This window comes from Geotrypetes seraphini, chromosome 4 (genome assembly GCF_902459505.1).
Source record: "Geotrypetes seraphini chromosome 4, aGeoSer1.1, whole genome shotgun sequence".
Classification (NCBI taxonomy): domain Eukaryota; kingdom Metazoa; phylum Chordata; class Amphibia; order Gymnophiona; family Dermophiidae; genus Geotrypetes; species Geotrypetes seraphini.
The window spans coordinates 307,785,514-307,803,190 of NC_047087.1; the positions used below are offsets into that span (position 1 = coordinate 307,785,514).

The 17,677-nt window shown below is 41.5% G+C and overlaps 1 protein-coding gene across 4 annotated transcripts in view; it reads right to left on the reverse strand.

Moving 5' to 3' along the window:
- Nucleotides 1–610: 610 nt before the first annotated feature.
- GPAM (glycerol-3-phosphate acyltransferase, mitochondrial) overlaps nucleotides 611–17,677 on the reverse strand; it is a 96,663-nt gene continuing 79,596 nt past the window's right edge. For all 4 annotated transcript variants that reach the window (XM_033940080.1, XM_033940081.1, XM_033940078.1 and 1 more), the window contains exons 17-21: nucleotides 14,888–14,965; nucleotides 14,021–14,158; nucleotides 7,312–7,501; nucleotides 5,644–5,702; nucleotides 611–1,232 (exon numbers count right to left, since the gene is read on the reverse strand). In XM_033940080.1, the coding sequence (XP_033795971.1) occupies nucleotides 1,116–1,232; nucleotides 5,644–5,702; nucleotides 7,312–7,501; nucleotides 14,021–14,158; nucleotides 14,888–14,965 (582 nt within the window). In that variant the 3' untranslated portion in view covers nucleotides 611–1,115. The remainder of the gene's footprint in view (nucleotides 1,233–5,643; nucleotides 5,703–7,311; nucleotides 7,502–14,020; nucleotides 14,159–14,887; nucleotides 14,966–17,677) is intronic.

Consider the following 17,677-nt stretch of genomic DNA (forward strand, 5'->3'; position numbering starts at 1 on the left):
CCAAAGGGACCACCATTAAGGCATGAGGTGGCTCTATCATCTTTGGTCCCTCTGCCAAGATTAATAATAGTATCACTTACCTCCAAAACCGTGGAGGTAGCTTTTCTGATGCACACCATCTGTACACCAAGAACTAAACGGATTATTAACCCCTATGCGCTATTACATGGCTTTGAGAAGAGAATAGCTTTTAATCACTACTAACCTGAATCTGACTGAACAGACTCACAATGCCAAGTCCTCCCAGGAGGCGTTTTTTCAAACATTTTTGCCATGTATATGGAATAAACAAAATATTGAAAAGAAGGTGCCTAGTATTTTTTGAATATTTCATGCTAATCCTGTCTGTAAGTCATGAAACTGTGACTTCAAGGAGGACAATGACCAAAGTGAATCTTTAACCAGGCTCACTGCAGCACGCCTCTGTACCCTAGATATCAAGTCACTCCCTTCCTCAATTCTGCAATGTTTGACAACTTACATCATTCTTAAGAACTGTAACCATAAACTCTATTTGCCTCTTCATGTGCTTTTCCATTACATTAAAAAAAAAATAATAATTAAATTAAAACAAAATCAGTAGACGAAAAATAGGCAAAAACTTGAAGAATCAAGTTTGAGAGAGATTAATTTACCATAGGAAACTATGATAACTGGTAAGTCACAGAACCAGGCAGAAATGAGCAAAAGCATGTCCATCGGTTTGTTAAAATTGTTGGTAGAGCATAAAATTGAAGTAGTGGCATTTTCACAGGCGGGCGGTCACAGTAGTCCGTCTCGAACAGCAAATTGGTTAGGCATATCAGATTGGAATACTGACAAGACCACGACACATTCAACGGGTGTTTCACCAAGTCTACGGGTTAGAATGTTTCCGTTAAAAAAAAAAAAAAAAAGTTCATAGTAACCATGAAACTTGTTAGATGCGCACCTCTATTGCAGCTTATCACAGATGAGGCGATCGTTAGATATCTACCCTAGCATTATTGCAAGAAGGCACTTCGTCTTCCAGTGCTGTACGTTATCAGGTCACACAGATTAGCACCTCACAATATGGCCAGTCACCATGAAGTTGCATGGGTGATCTTCCACATTCGCCTCCGCCTGCATGTGGGTTATAGCATAATGAAGCTCAGAATGTATTCCAGTAGCTTCTGTCTACTGCTGTGAGGTAGAAAAGAACTCTTCAGTTCCAAAATGCAGTCTCGGTTGACTTTATGCTCCTGGAAAACCTAAAAGAAAGAGGAGAAAAATGTTTGCATAATCTGAAATCACCAAGCAATTTTTTTAAGTGGATCCCATGTTTCTATTCTAAATAAAATCTGTTTGTTAAGTGAGTCAACAAGACCACATCAACAAGAAAACAAAAGAACAGTTCCTCACAGGAGGCTGTTGAACAAACTTGAAGGGCTGAAGTTAGGACCCAAAGTGGTGAACTGGGTTAGAAACTGGCTGTCGGATAGACGCCAGAGGGTGGTGGTTATTAGAAGTCACTCGGAGGAAGGAAAGGTGACTAGTGGAGTCCCTCAGGGTTCGGTGCTGGGGCCAATCCTGTTCAATATGTTTGTGAGTGACATTGCTGAAGGGTTAGAAGGAAAAGTATGCCTTTTTGCAGATGATAACCAAGATTTGTAACAGAGTAGACACCGAAGAGGGAGTGGAAAATATGAAAAAGGATCTGCAAAAGTTAGATGAATGGTCTAATGCCTGGCAACTAAAATTCAATGCAAAGAAATGCAGAGTAATGCATTTGGGGATTAATAATCGGAAGGAACCGCATATGCTGGGAGGAGAGAAGCTGATATGCACGGACAGGGAGAGGGACCTTGGAGTGATAGTGTCCGAAGATCTAAAGGCGAGAAAACAGTGTGACAAGGCAGTGGCTGCTGCCAGAAGGATGCTGGGATGTATAAAGAGAGGCGTGGTCAGTAGAAGGAAGAAGGTGTTGATGCCCCTGTACAGGTCATTGGTGAGGCCCCACTTGGAGTATTGTGTTCAGTTTTGGAGACCGTATCTGGCGAAAGACGTAAGAAGACTTGAAGTGGTCCAGAGGAAGGTGACGAAAATGATAGGAGGCTTGTGCCAGAAGACGTATGAGGAGAGACTGGAAGCCCTGAATATGTATACCCTAGAGCAGTGATTCCCAACCCTGTCCTGGAGGAACACCAGGCCAATCGGGTTTTCAGGCTAGCCCTAATGAATATGCATGAGAGAGATTTGCATATGATGGAAGTGATAGGCATGCAAATTTGCTTCATGCATATTCATTAGGGCTAGCCTGAAAACCCAATTGGCCTGGTGTTCCTCCAGGACAGGGTTGGGAACCACTGCCCTAGAGGAAAGGAGAGACAGGGGAGATATGATTCAGACGTTCAAATACTTGAAGGGTATTAACGTAGTACAAAATCTTTTCCAGAGAAAGGAAAATGGTAAAACCAGAGGACATAATTTGAGGTTGAGGGGTGGTAGATTCAAAGGCAATGTTAGGAAGTTCTACTTTATGGAGAGGGTAGTGGATGCCTAGAATGCGCTCCCGAGAGAGGTGGTGGAGAGTAAAACTGTGACTGAGTTCAAAGAAGCGTGGGATGAACACAGAGGATCTAGAATCAGAAAATAATATTAAATATTGAACTAAGGCCAGTACTGGGCAGGCTTGCATGGTCTGTCTGTGTATGGCCATTTGGTGGGGGATGGGCTGGGGAGGGCTTCAGTGGCTGGGAGGGTGTAGATGGGCTGGAGTAAGTCTTAACAGAGATTTCGGCAGTTGGAACCCAAGCACAGTACAGGGTGGAGCTTTGGATTCTTGCCCAGAAATAGCTAAGAGGAAAAATTTAAAAAATTTAAATTGAATCAGGTTGGGCAGATTGGATCGACCAGTCGGGTCTTTATCTGCCGTCATCTACTATGTTACTATGAATAGAATTGATGCACTTCTAGGTCACCGAAAAACTCTAGATGTGTCCTCAAATTATTCATTTTCCATATACCTGCGGGCAAAAAGGCATTACTAGGCAGCAGTGAATCCTCGACTAATTATTGTAATGCCATTTATCTCAGCATCACAAAGATCTGCCTTCAAAGACTACAATTGATTCAGAATACCGCTGCGAAGTTGATTTATGGAAAAAGCAAATTCGACCACGTTGACTCCTTTGCTTTTGAGTCTCCATTAGCTCCCAGTTTATCTCAGAATCCAGTTTAAATGTTTATGTATTATTTTTAAAATTTTATATGGTATTTTTGTTCCCCTTCTAATGTTTATAGATTTTTATATGCGAGACGCACTCATCAATTTAAAAATTTTCCCTCCCTTCTAGGAAAGGAATTCAAGGAGTCAAGAATTTTAGCCTCTCTCTGGCTTTTAAATTTCCCCAATTATGGAATGAACTTCCTTTAATTTTGAGGTGTCCCAGCTCTTTCCAATCTTTCCATAAATCTTTAAAAACTTTTCTATTTGCTAAACATTTTGAAAACTAATCCTCTTGTATTTTAGGTTATCTTTTAACTTATTATTAACCACATTGAGCATTCTCTGGTTGAAGATCCGCTATATAAAGTTAAGTTTTAGTTTAGTTTAGAATGACACGGTGACTGTTACCCAGCCGAAACAGGGAGGAAAAAAAACCTGGTCGCCGCAGGTATGGAAAATTGAGGACTGGAAAGTAAGAAAGCAGACAAGAGGTAGAAAACAAATTGATAAGAGAAGAAAAGAAAAGGAAGGGAAAGGGGGAGGAGAGAGAGATACCAGAGCACTGGGGGAGGAGACAGATACTATATCTGAAGGGAGGAAAGAAGGAGAGAGATGCTAAAAACCACCTGAGGGAGGGAGTGATAGATGGAAGCGAAGAAGCTAGAGATGGGGGGAGGGGGAATGGAAGGAAGAGGCCGACAGTTTCTGGTAGAGGCACAGAAATAGAGCAGATGCCATATGGAAGAGGCAGAGAGAAGGCAGACAGTAGATGGAAGGAAGAGAGTGACAAGATGAAGAAAGCAGAAACCAGACAACAAAGGTAGAAAAAATTTTCTATTTCTTTTCTTTTTGCTTTAGGATAAAGGAGTATTGTAGCTGTGTTGATAAACATTTATAAACAAAGCCCTGCCAGCTGAAGATCTCTTTCTCTAGTTCAGCAGCCAGAACTCTGATTTATAAAGTGATAATTGTACAGAATGTTTCTTTTTATACTTTAATAAAATAAGTTCAGTATAAAAACTATTTGAGGCTTGTATGGATGGGATCAGATTGTTTTCGGGGACAGGGTCTGAGCTCACGGGGATGAAGCAGAGACGGGGACCAAGCGGGGACAGGGACTGAGTTTGCGGGGACATGGACAAATTTTTTCCCCATGTCATTCTCTACTCTGAAGGTGCTGATGTCTGCATCAGCTCTAATAAGTAGCTGGGTATGGGAGAAGGAATTCTGCCTCAATCAGCCAATCCTCAAATGCTGAGATCTTCAGGTTTCCAGTTGGACTGATCCTCAACTGATCCTCGCAGAACCACGCATGTAAAAGAGGGGGAAGGCACCCTAAAAAATCCTGCTGAGACCCCTGCAGATGCCTAACAACCTGCGCTCAAGACCTTGTGATTCAGTAGGTGAGCCAAGGTATTAGGAGTACAGACCCCGAGCTCCACAAAGGTCTTTCCAGGCTGGCCAAACAGGTCCTCAAGAGATTAACCTGCCGGCTGCAGACCCAAGTCTGCTTATTCTCCTCGCAGGCAGAGGTATCCCCGAACTGGGAAGCTCTGGTGCACCGACAGCCATAAAAAAATCATGAAAAATACCAAAAATAAAGAAATATATAGACACCTTCCAGCTTGTGTGCAGAAGGAAAAACTGAAAGGGGCGGCAGAGCCCTCGGTAGGAGGAGGAGTTGAAAACCTGGAGTGGATTCATTCTGCATGACTCACAAGCATAGTGTTAGGAAATTCTACTTTACAGAGAGGGTGGTGGATGCCTGGAATGCGCTCCCAAGAGAGGTGGTGGATAGGAAAACGGTGGCTGAGTTCAAAGAAGCGTGGGATGAACACAGAGGATCTAGAATCAGAAAATAATATTAAATATTGAACTAAGGCCAATACTGGGCAGACTTGCATGGTCTGTATATGGCTGTTTGGTGGAGGATGGGCTGGAGAGGGCTTCAATGGCTGGGAGGGTGTAGACGGGCTGGAGTCTGTTTTGACGGAGATTTCGGCAGTTGGAATCCAAGCACAGTACAGGGTAGAGCTTTGAATTCTTGCCCAGAAATAGCTAAGAAGAAAAAATTAAAAAAAAATTAAATTGAATCAGGTTGGGTAGACTGGATGGACCATTCAGGTCTTTATCTACCGTCATCTACTATGTTACTATAGTGAGAATATCTTACTATCCAGAAATGATACAATTATTGAACTAGAAAACATTTTAGATAATTTCCTGGAGATGACATGCATAAATCATTATGGTAAACCCAAGGAATGCCACTGCTTATTTCTGGTGGTAAGAAGCAAGGAATTTTACTACTTTGGGAGATCTTGTCAGGTTCTTGGGACCAAGATTGGGAAATTTGGTCTGGCCCAGCATGGGAATTATGTTAACCCTAATATAAAGCATAAATTAAAAACAAACAAACAAACAAACAAAAAAAAAACCCACACACAACTTACCCCAAGATCCTTAAAGGTCTTGACAGAGTTCTTCACAAGACAAAGAGTGGCACTTTCAGCTATGGGGAGAACAAATATTAATTATGCTATCACACTTCAGGGGAAGTAATAAAACTCAAGAGAATTTAAATGAAATCAGAATCAATAAATATCATTAAATTATTAAATGTGTGCTCAATGACAAAAACCATCAGCCACGCCAGCTGAAAAGCTGTACAGATGTTAAACCTGTTACATCCTGGCACACGCTCTCCCTGCCTTCCTAACAAAATACTAACTCGACCAGTGTCATCCTTAAAGAGTAAAAAATGACTTATCTTAGTTGTTTCTTCAATGTCCTGATTGAAAAGGCGGTGAGCAGTTCAAGTACTGTAACATTGCATATCAGCTGGCAGCAGATTCTATGCGTTCCCATTTCCCCAATATCCACAGTGAAGTGATCAAACTCACAGTCCAGAAAACATTCAAAAATCATCCACACAAACTCCACATCTATGATCGTATAGTATCAGTGCAAATTCCAGAGTGAGGAAGCAGAGTTTGAACTGCTGATATGAAAACGTCAGCTCGGCATGTTATTCCCCTGTCCCAACCAAAACATGGCACCAGGAATGTGAGCAAAATTATGTAGACAACGGTGCAAAATGTTACCTGTCCAGAAAGTAAGAGATTTCCAAACAGCCCATTTTCAAGAGGTAAAATGGTGTTCTAATTCCAAAAAAGGACTTCAGTGATCTTCAAGTACCTTTTCATAGTTCACATTTTTACCCATTTTCCAATGACAGAAGAGGGAAAGAGGATGAGACGTAATATACCGCCTTTCAGTGGTTACAATTGAAGTGGTTTAGGAATTAAATAAAAAGTACTACCGTATTTTTCGCTCTATAAAAGATGCACTTTTTCCAACCCCAAAAAGGGGGTGGAAATAAGGGTGTGTCTTATGGAGCGAATACCCCCTGTAGGCAGCACCCCTGGTACCTTTTTTTGAAGTCCGTTGGAGCTTTCCCTACTCCTGCCCATCTCTCTCGCCGGACCGCTCTTCTGTTCGGGCAGAGCAGCGCAGAAGGCAGGCGCATGCTGTTCGCATTCCTATCTGGTCCAGTGCCACTCCCCAATTGGTTGCAGTCAGTTCTCATCAGAAGAGCCGTCCGGCAAGAGAGACAGGCAGGAGTAGGGAAAGCCCCAACGGACTTCAAAAAAAGGTACCAGGGGTGCTGCCTACAGGGGGTATTCGCTCCATAAGACATACGGGCTGCATACGGGGAGGGGGTTATGTGCCTGTGCTGCCTACGGGGAGGGGGTGTTCCTACGTTGCCTGCGGGGTTTTCGCTCTGTAAGACCCTGTGCTGGCCTACCACTAGACCACCAGAGGGGGGTACAGGGTAGGGTGGTGGGAATTTTTTTTTCTTGGATTTTCCTCCTTTATAGGTGGGTGCATCTTATGGTCAGGTGCGTCTTATAGAGTGAAAAATACGGTAATTTTGTACCTGAGGCCATGGAGGGTTAAGTGACTTGCCCAGAGTCACAAGGAGCTGCAGAGGGAACAGAACCCAGTTCCTCAGGCCGCATGAACATGGGCAGACTAAAGAGCATTCCTTGCCAACAGACTCATCAGTATACTATACTGAAAACTGTGTTCTACACACGCTCAATGGAATCTAAACTTACTGTATAAAGCGACCTTCTTCTCAGTCCTGGAAAGCAGGAACTTGTGCAGCCTTTGTACAAATTCCCTCTCGGAGACCGGTCCAGCGAAGTTGTGAATAAATATGGCTGCCGAGCTGTAGGCTTCCAGCATGGGCCCCAGCAGTCTCTGCAGGAAGCTGACAAAGTGCTGATGCTCCTGTGATTGGCTTATCTAATTCAGCAGCAGTAAAAAAAAAAAAAACGTTACCAGCAATAAACTCTGAAAGGCAACAAGCTACCAAGAGAAACACTATTTGATCATAAAGGGCAGGTTTATATAAACTATTGTATAAACACATCCATCCAAAGAGGCAAAGTACTAACATTGGTTTGCAATTCTACAGGGTTAAGACCACAAAGAAAGGGTTCAACAAGTGCACAAACAGCAGCAAATCTAACCAACAGTACTGTATTTCCCCATGTATAGGCCGCGGCCTATGCATGGGTTTTACAATCCCTTGCACTGGGTGCTGCTTCCTTATATGGGGCGGCCTATCTAAAGACATCGTAGAAAAGCCACCCCATTGGAAGATCAGCCGCGGAGTCCCCCATACCTGCAGCTCCCTCCTAGACGGCTGCCTCCTCGTGGCCAGCAGTGCAGGGCAGGAGCGAACATGTCAGCATCCAGCCGGCTCCGCGCTGCTTCCTCAATGCCTGCGCCAGTTCTCACGGGACTTGCGAGTCTCGCGAGAACCGACGCAGGCATTGAGGAAGCAGCGAGGGGCCGGCTGGATGCTGACAGGATCGCTCCATACCCTGCACCGCTAGCTGCGACGAGGCAGGAGGCGAAGGTATTTACTGGGGAGGGATGAATAGGCCACCCCACTTTATAGGCCGTTTTGGGTTTTAAAACGCTTAGATAAGCCACGGCTAGTAAAATGGGGCAGGTTATCTAAGAGTTTTAAAACCTAAATCTGCATTTCTTGCGGCCTATACATGGGGAAATACGGTACACAGGCCTGCAGAACTGGAACACAATATTCTTTATTCAAAGACCCGACACTGTCTGTGTTTCGGCCAAAGGCCTCCATCAGGGGTCTGTATGGTTGTCATCCAAATCAACAAAACAGATCTCGCTCTTCAAAGCACAAGTTATAAACTGGGGAGGAAAGCATCTCAGTAGGTGGTATGGAACAAGCCTCAACCAAGCCTTACAGGGCTCCACGTTTCATTTGTAGATCCTAAAAAAACCTCCCCCTCCTATATTCTAAATATAAATTGTACTTTATTAGTCTTCTTTTTAGAAATTGCTTTCTTTTGAACTATCTTCTATTTATATTTTTCTAAAACATGCATATAAATCTTGAATTCTTCGTCATCAATTGCCCTTCATAAATTACTTATCTTTAATGAAGCAGGCAGCCCTGTGTACTGTTTGTTGGATTTATAGGGTTGAGACCAGACAGGCAGTTCAGTGTCATTTTTCCAGGTACTTTAGTTAGATTGTGAGCCTTTGGGACAGTAAGGGAATTTCTAAGTACCTATTTTACTTATAATTTTAATGCACCCTTATTGTCTGTTTTTTTCTGTAAACCGCTTAGAATCCTAACAGAGTTTAGCGGTATATAAGAAATAAATTACATTGCATTACATTAATGCTGTGCGGTTCCATATGGAGAGACTTAGGATTGAGTCTCAAATCAGGTTTTCCAGTATCTGGGCGTGTTAGAAAGGCAGAATTCACAACCCCTGGGGAGAGGGAGTGACGGACACTGCACAACTGTGACCATCTTAGAACAGTGTTCTTCAAATGTCGGTCCGCAAAAATTTCCGGCCAGTCCATGAAGGATCAGCTGGGAAAACAAGGCGGCTTACTTACTTCGCGGACTACTTCGGCTAACCATTTCCAGGCAGCACCGGCGGCTGCTAATGGGGAGTTCACGTGAACCTGGTGTGGTGGCCGGTGGGTAATTTTGTGTCAAAGAAGGCTACTGGAGAGCCCAGAGACGTACACCTCGAAAGGGAGGCACCATGTGGTGAGTCCGCCAACTGCGATGTTCAAAGGCAGCTGCTGCGCGCTGCACAGAAAGTTACCGCCGCTCCGGCTTGCGCTCTTTTCCCGGTCTTCCTCGGGCTGTCTGTGGAAGGAACAGAGGATCTCCTTGCTCTTAGACCTGGCTAAAAGGAATGAAGGTCCTGCTGTTGCAACATGTGGTATGGAACTGGAGCAGTAAAGACGGAGAACGTGAGACGCAACTTCCCGAGCTTTCAGGTAGGCTGAGGAGGAGAAGCGGGCCTTCCAAGCAGCTAAGCTGAACCCATGGCTAGCCCAAATGATACTCGAGGCCCCCACCTACCTCGGCTTTAGAAAACTACTTAAAACCTACCTTTTCAGCAAACAAGACCCGAATTGTCCGTCCCCCCCCCCCGACAATAACTCCCCGCCTCCCCACTTCGCCTCCCTCATGAGGCCACTCCTTTTTCCCTGCTTTCCACATCCTCTTTCTAGTTCGATTAAAGCTGTAATTTCTGATAAAGAATTGTAAATCTGCCTGTCTAGGCAGATCCTAATCTAATTGATGTAAACCGCCTAGAACTCGCTGGGTATGGCGGTATATAAGAATAAAATTATTATTATTATTATTATTAATTGCACTTCTCAGTAAGGCAAAGTCCCGATTGTGTGGGCTGGAGACTAGAGACTCCTTGGACCAGTGAATGGACCGGTTTGGTGGCAGAACTGATTAGCAATTACGCGAACATAACGGGACGATGCTCTCCTGAAGTTCTATATTGTATTTACCGTAGTATTCGGGGTGGGAAGAATAGGGGAGTTTTTTTCTCTCCGTTCTTTATTTCTTATAAAAATATCCTTGATGATTCTTTTTAAGGTTTGTCAAGCTTCTTTCAGTGAGTCTTTAAAGGACCACTATTTCAGTAATGAAAGACTAATGAAAAAGCTCCCCAAAAAAGTGGCGAACTTGTACTTTTTTTCTAATCCCAAACTGATCGACATCGGATCAAAACAACATTTAATTTTCTTGTGACCCATCAGTATTTAGATTTTACTCAAAATCTGCTGAATTTTGCACCATTTGCGGTGTGTTTGGAAAATTGCTTAAAAAAAAAAAAAAAATTATTTGTAGCCTCCTAAATAGGAAAAGTTATACATTTTCATTTCCTATGGTAATTTAGTAGTGGCATCTGCGTCTACACCAATGTTCTTCAATCGCCGGTCCACAAAACAATTCTTTTATTTCCGCTGGGTCCATAGGTGTAAAAAGGCTGAAGAACACTGATCTAGAGTCCAGATGGAACACTCTAGGACCGTCAGGACACGGCTAAGTGAAGCTAGATGGGGACATAAGGGGAAATGAAAACCAGAGCTGGTGCACGCATGACTTATCGCACTGGGGGGAAAATGGAACCTGTAGGGGGCAGCGCACAATTGTAGGGGAAGGAAAGGAGGAGGAGTCCCAGCCTCAGCTTCTTTTATTAGGCTCAGAGCATTTCAAAATGCAATACGATTTTTATTTGCGTACCGCCAATACCTCTGTGAAGTTCACAGCAATGCACAAGCAAATAACTGATATAAGGTGCTTGGAAAACATCCCTAACTGCCCAATAGGTTTACAATCCAACTAAAGCACCTGAATAAACAATTGCTTACATATTAGGGGAAAAAAAGAAGACCCAATAAATTAAATAATTAAAAAGACCATTAATAAAGAAAACCAAATAAAAGAAACAAAAGAATATTAAGTAAAGCATGCACAATAATACTAGGGGCTCCTTTTGCTAAGGTGCGTTAGGGCCTTAACGCGCGGAATAGCACGCGCTAAACTGCCGCGCGCACTAGACCTTTAACGCCAGCATTGAGCTGGCGTTATTCTAGAAGCGTTTTCGCTAAAAATGCTAGCGCACCTTAGTAAAAGGAGCCCTAAGGTACCCTATAGAACAAAAAAGAAAAATTCAAAAAACTAAACAAAAACAACCATGTCCACAATGAGTTAGGTTCCGACAGCCTGTTCCAAAAAGAAGATGATCTCACAGAACGCTGTTAAAATTAAACCAGTTTAATTTTACACATACACAAAACTAGTTCTCATCATCTCTTAAAAGGCAACAGTTTGAGAACACAAAGTCCGATTTCAGCTAATAATAATAAACTTTTATTAATTTTAACAGGGGTCGCCATACAGCAAATTACTCAGAACTGGAAGGATTACACTAAATTGAATTACACTTTTTGGTGGAATTCAATTTGTCATATATATAAAATGGAAAAAGTATTGGCATTACAACAAGGTTATATTAAAAAATTTAATAAAATATGGGGACCATTGACAAATTATTCTACTGATCAGATATAATAACACATGTATAGAACATATAGAAGGGGTAGGGAGGAAAAACTATTGTAATATTAATATGATATAAAATTCTGATAAAGGGTTTATTTAATTCACATTGTAAGAACATTTAATAATAATTTCAAGTGTTTTTTCATAATTGAATGTATTACATGTATTTCACTTGATGTAAGAATTTAAAAAAAGAATAAAAAATATTTATTAAAAAAAAAAAAAAAGGCAACAGTCCTGCAAGGTGAAAAAATAACCACTTTGCTGTATTTTATGAAACAGCTGGTTAAGCAAGTTTTAAATTTTACTAAAATGAACTTCCCTCCTGTGCTGTTTTCGCTTCAACACAAAAACCACAATAATGTACCTCGTAGATTGATCTGAAAACGTTATTATTTCCAGGAGTATGAGAGTTTCCATTTGTTCCCCTGCTTGTCTTTTCAAACACAATAAAGTTTGTACCTTTTATATAGTTTATTTTAATGGCTTACGTTGTCATCTATTTTATGCTTTTAACTAAATTAACAACTGTAACAATCTTTTGGTATTTCATAGATAGATAGAAATAGAAATAGACGGCAGATAAGGGCCACGGCCCATCTAGTCTGCCCACCCCAATGACCCTCCCCTACCTTTCTCTGTGAATAGATCCCACGTGTCTATCCCATTTGGCCTTAAAATCAGGCACGCTGCTGGCCTCAATCACCTGTAGTGGAAGACTGTTCCAGCGATCAACCACTCTCAAACATTAAAAGTCTCAAACATTTAAATGGTTGTAATTGAAGCAGGCTATTCAGAAAGGGTTCCCTGAATGGCAAAATTTAAAAGATCAGTATAGTCTGCCGGTTCTATGCTTCCAGATAGATTTCCTAGGACATCAGGCTGCCCAGTGGTATAAATTAATATCTGAATTTGTGAATAAAAAGCCAAAAAAATAGTCTTAAAGACATTTGGAGCATTGAGACTACTGCAACTCTATCTACCTTAGCCTAACAAAGAAAAACCTTCAAAGACTCCAGCGGATTCAGAATACCGCTGCTAAGCTTATCTTCGCAAAAAGCAAATTCGACCACGTCTCACCGCTTTTATCCAAGCTCCACTGGCTTCCGATTATCTCCAGAGTCCACTTCAAATGTGCCTGCCTCGCTTTCAAGATCCTACACGGTATCCTCCCCTCCCTTCATTCCTCTTTCTTGGAACTCCTCTAACCCCAATTCTGCCAGATCCACCCAAAAACTGAAACTTTCCTTTCCCTCTCTAAAAGGCGTTTCACTCGTAGGAAAACTAAGTTCTTTCCTCCCTTTCAGAATCACTTAGCTCTGGAACAACCTTACCTCCCCTCTTAGGAATCTGAGCTCCCTCCAACTCTTCCATAAATATCTGAAAACCTGGTTATTCTCAAAAAATGTAACTCCTCCTCCCTCTCGGGTTATTCTAGTCCTCTAAATTTTCTCTTCATTTTGCCTCTTCCCTCCACTGCAGTTCCTTTCTATCCTAACTCTTGTTAACCGTGTCGAGCTTTACGAATGTAGAGATGATGCAGTATACAAACCTAAGGTTTAGATTAGATTAGATTTAGAGACGAAGCAGCAGATTTCTGCATCTCAATGGCCACGAATTTGGAATTGGAGAATGAGATGTACAGCTTCAGCATCTATGAGGCAGACTTGGTTTTTCTTATTGCATAGATCTTTTTGGACCCCTGTTAGGTTACAAAGGTTAGACGGTTCTAAATCTAATAGATGCTGGCACTGTCATCTTGAAGGAGGAACAGCGGATCATTTGCTCTATCATGGTCCCTTGATAATCAAATTCTGGAAATCCATCTGGGGTCAAATTATCACAATATTGGACGTTCTATTAGCATTATCATATGATATAGTATTGTTTGGAATGATTTTATTACCCCCCCCAAAAAATCAATTAATGCAAATCAAAACAAATTACTCTTCATCATGACAGGAGTAGCCATGCAATTGATAATGAAGAAATGGAAAAGTTTGGATAACTTAAATTATAGTTTCTGGTGGGAATCCCTATGCCAGATTTATAAGTTTGAAAACATTAATTCTTTACAGTTGGAACATCATAGCAAATTTAAGGAAATTTGGGGCCCGTTAACAAAATATGAATATGAACTATTATTACTACTATTATTTCCGTTTGTTTCATGAATGAAGTCATACATATCCAGGGAGGATGGGGAGTTGGTTAGGGTGGGAAGGGGAGATAAAACAGTTTTATATTTATTGTTGGAATAGAGTGCAATATGGTACGTTACTTGATTGTTCGTGTGTTTGCACTTTGTATTTGATATAAAAAATGAATAAAGAATTTTAAAAAAACCAAAAAAACCCCAAAGCTGCCACCACTTTTCATACAGATACCTTTAGGTAGCGGTCTCTCTGCTCTTCACCGAAATCACTGTCCTCATCTTCCTCATCGCTTCTCCATGACAAGTGATCTGGAAGCTTATTATCCCAGGTCTGCCCTGTGAGACCTGGACTTACATCCTCCTGGTCATCCTATCCATAGCCAAAATAAAATCACCATGAACAGTGCAAATTTACAGGCAGGCTACACACTATGTCTATTAAAAATTTCTATATCACTTATACAGGTAATAAATCCCTGTTCGAAGAGGTTCACACACACACACACAATTAATAATTAAAACTATTACAGGAAAAACAAATAATTAGAGGCTTAATTCAGCTCCATTTCATAGCGTTGTTCAGCCTTAAAGAACCAGATTTCTGGCTTTTTTTTAAAGTTATTCAAACCCAAAAAACAGGTTTTTAACTTCTTTATTTTTAATTGTTGGACATTTGTTTCCATTCTAAGATCTTTTGGGAAATTCAAAAGATCTTACAAATTAAAACAAGTTCATTACAAAGAAACAGAATTCACTATCAGTTAAACAGGGAAACTGGTGCATTAGACCAATAAGAACAGCCCCCCCCTTTACAAAGCCATGGTAGTGGCTGCCACGAAGTAAACACTCCAATGCACATTAAATCTCTATGGATGTCGGAGCGATTATTGCAGCTTTGAAGGAGCGCTGAATAATTAAGTTATCCGCCTAGATCAGCTAAGCGTTCCAATCTAGGCACCTAACTTCAGGTGCTGTTTATAGAATCTGGACCAAGGTGCCCAACTCTAACAGAGCATAACTCAAAAGGGGGGGGGGGTGTCCAAGGGAGGGGGCCTGGGTGTGTCAGAACAACCCTGCACATGCAGAATGGTGAACTCACCTCAGCCACTAGGAGAACGCCATAGTGTATAAATCTTTCCACTGCTTCGTGACAAACCTGATAAAACATCTGGCAGGGCTGAAGCAAAACAAAAAACAAACAAGAGAAAATAAATCCTCTTCATGCAGCCATTCAATTGCAGGTGTACCAGCTGCTCACCACGAGACCTCAGTTTCATACGGTCACAGTTCTCCTGAATTAATCATGATCTTGCAAGCTGAATTGCCAGTGAAAATGAAAACTGCCTTCAGCGTTATTTGAAAAGGTGGGACAGAGATCCAAATCCAAAATTATAAAAGTAAATCATGGCAAGCGATTGAGCAAAGAAACAAAGCAGACTGGAACAGCAGACCCTTGATTGAAAACACACTTAGATTTCTAGCACAGATGAGAATTTTGGGCTACTCTGCAATAAGTTGTATGCACAGCCTGCTCACCTCCTAACAAAGTAAATTATTCTTTCACCCATAAGAGCATAAGAATGACCATAATGAGACAGACTGAAAGTCCATTAAGCCCAGTATCTTGTTTCCAACAATGGTCATCTCAGGTCCCAATTACCTACCTAGTAGTATCCCAAGTAGTAAAACAGATTTTATGTTGCTTATCCTAAGAATAAGCAGTGGATTTCCCCAAGTCCATCTCAATAATGGCCTATTCTCTTTTAGGAAATTATCCAAAACTTTTTTAAACCCTGCTAAGCTAACTGATTTCACCACATTCTCCAGCAACGAATTCCACAGTTTAATTATATCCGTCCTAAACTAGACTGTTCACAACTACCACTTGCATCAGTTCCCCCACCCCCCCCCCATGTTTTTTTTTTTTAATTAACCGCCTTGAATCCTGATTTGAAAGGCAATATGTCAACACAAACTAAACTTGATTACCTATCACCTACATTCTTCCCTTGTCCTGCAGAGGGCAGCATATCCACAATCTATTTTATATCAAATAGAGTTCAATCCTACTACTACTCCTATTTATTTATTTATTTTTAAACGGCAGTACGTTCGCTTGTGGGAGTGACTGTGGGAGTTGGTACTTATTTCTAAAGTAGTTTTTAATTAGTTCTTCCTTCTCTTATGTTTTCTGCTATGTACTCTAGTCTTAATTATATGTGAATCGAGTCGAGCTCCACTGGGAGATGACCCGGTATATCAACCAAAGATTAAATTAGATTAGCGCTACTAGACATATGCAGCACTGTGCATCCAAACTTAGAAGAGACAGTCCCTGCTCAAAAGAGCTTACAATCTAGTCAATCCAAAACATTAACCCCATATTTTAATTTACAGCACATGGCTCAAGACAGGCTTTTTTTTTTTTTTAAGGTGGAGCTTTTATAAACTACAAAAGATCGCAGAAAGAGGAGACGGTCAAAAATATCTGGAAAAATTAAAAGGCTGGTCAGGAAAATAAAAATGCAAATGGAAGAAAAAAAATAGCTGACATGACAAAATAGGGATGATGACAAATTTTAGATATACAGTCAAACCTCGGTTTGAGAGTAACGCGATTTGCGAGTGTTTTGCAAGATGAGCAAAACACTCCAGCAAACTTAAACTCGCAAGACAAGCGCCGTCTCAATTGCGGAAAGGGATTGAAAAGCTAGCGTATGGAATCCCAAAGGGACGTTAACAGAACTGGCCTCTATCTGCCGTCATGTTTCTATATTACACTGTGAAATGGATTACATTACATTAGTGTCTTCTATTCTGCAAATACCTTTTGGTTCTAGGCAGATTAAAAAAGAATTGGTCTGGGCATATCCAGTGAGATTACAAGATAGATAATTAGAAGAAGCATTAGGGTCCAGGGATATATTGAGAAGCTTAGTTTGACTTGACAGATGCCCTGAATACTTGGTTTTTAATTCTCTCCTGAAGGTTTTATAGTCGGGTATTATCAGCAGGTAGGAGGTGTGTTGGTTCTAGTTTTGCTGTTTGGGTGGCTAGTAGGCCATTATACATTTTCTTACGTATGATTGGGAAGTGAGTGAAGGGCGTCTGTGTTCTCCTTGGTCTGAATGGTTAAGGGGCTGGAGGAGTTGCCGTACAGTGAGAGATTAAAGAAACTGGGCCTCTTCTCCCTTGAAAAGAGGAGATTGAGAGGGGACATGATCGAAACATTAAAGATAATGAAGGGAATAGACTTAGTAGATGAAGACAGGTTGTTCACTCTCTCCAAGGTAGGGAGAACAAAGAGGGCACTTTCTAAAATTGAAAGGGAGTAGATTCCATACAAACATAAGGAAGTTCTTCTTCACCCAGAGAGTGGTAAAAAACTGGAACGCTCTTCCAGAGTCTGTCATAGGGGAAAACACCCTCCAGGGATTCAAGATAAAGTTAGACAAGTTCCTGCTGAACCATAACATACGCAGGTATGGCTAGTCTCAGTTAGGGCACTGGTTTTTGACCTAAGGGCCTCCATGATAGCGGACTGCTGGGCACGATGGACCACTGGTCTGACCCAGCAGCAGCAATTCTTATGTTCTTATAAACGTGTTGATCCTGGTTAGGTGATTGTTTAGATGCTACTGAGTTAAAGTTGCATTCCTGTGTCCCTGCTGCTACGATTGACAGCATTCCAATCACACCCCCCCTCCAGTCCTAGAGATGATGGACATAAGAACCTAAAGAAGTAAATCTCAAAATGACTGAAGAATTATTAAAAGGCTAAAACGCTCTCGAGGGGAATGCCTGAATTCCTTCAAGTGCTATGAAATGAGTATTCTGATTAAGATCCTTAGCACCTGCTCCCTCCCTTCCTTCCCCCAACCAGCCCAGC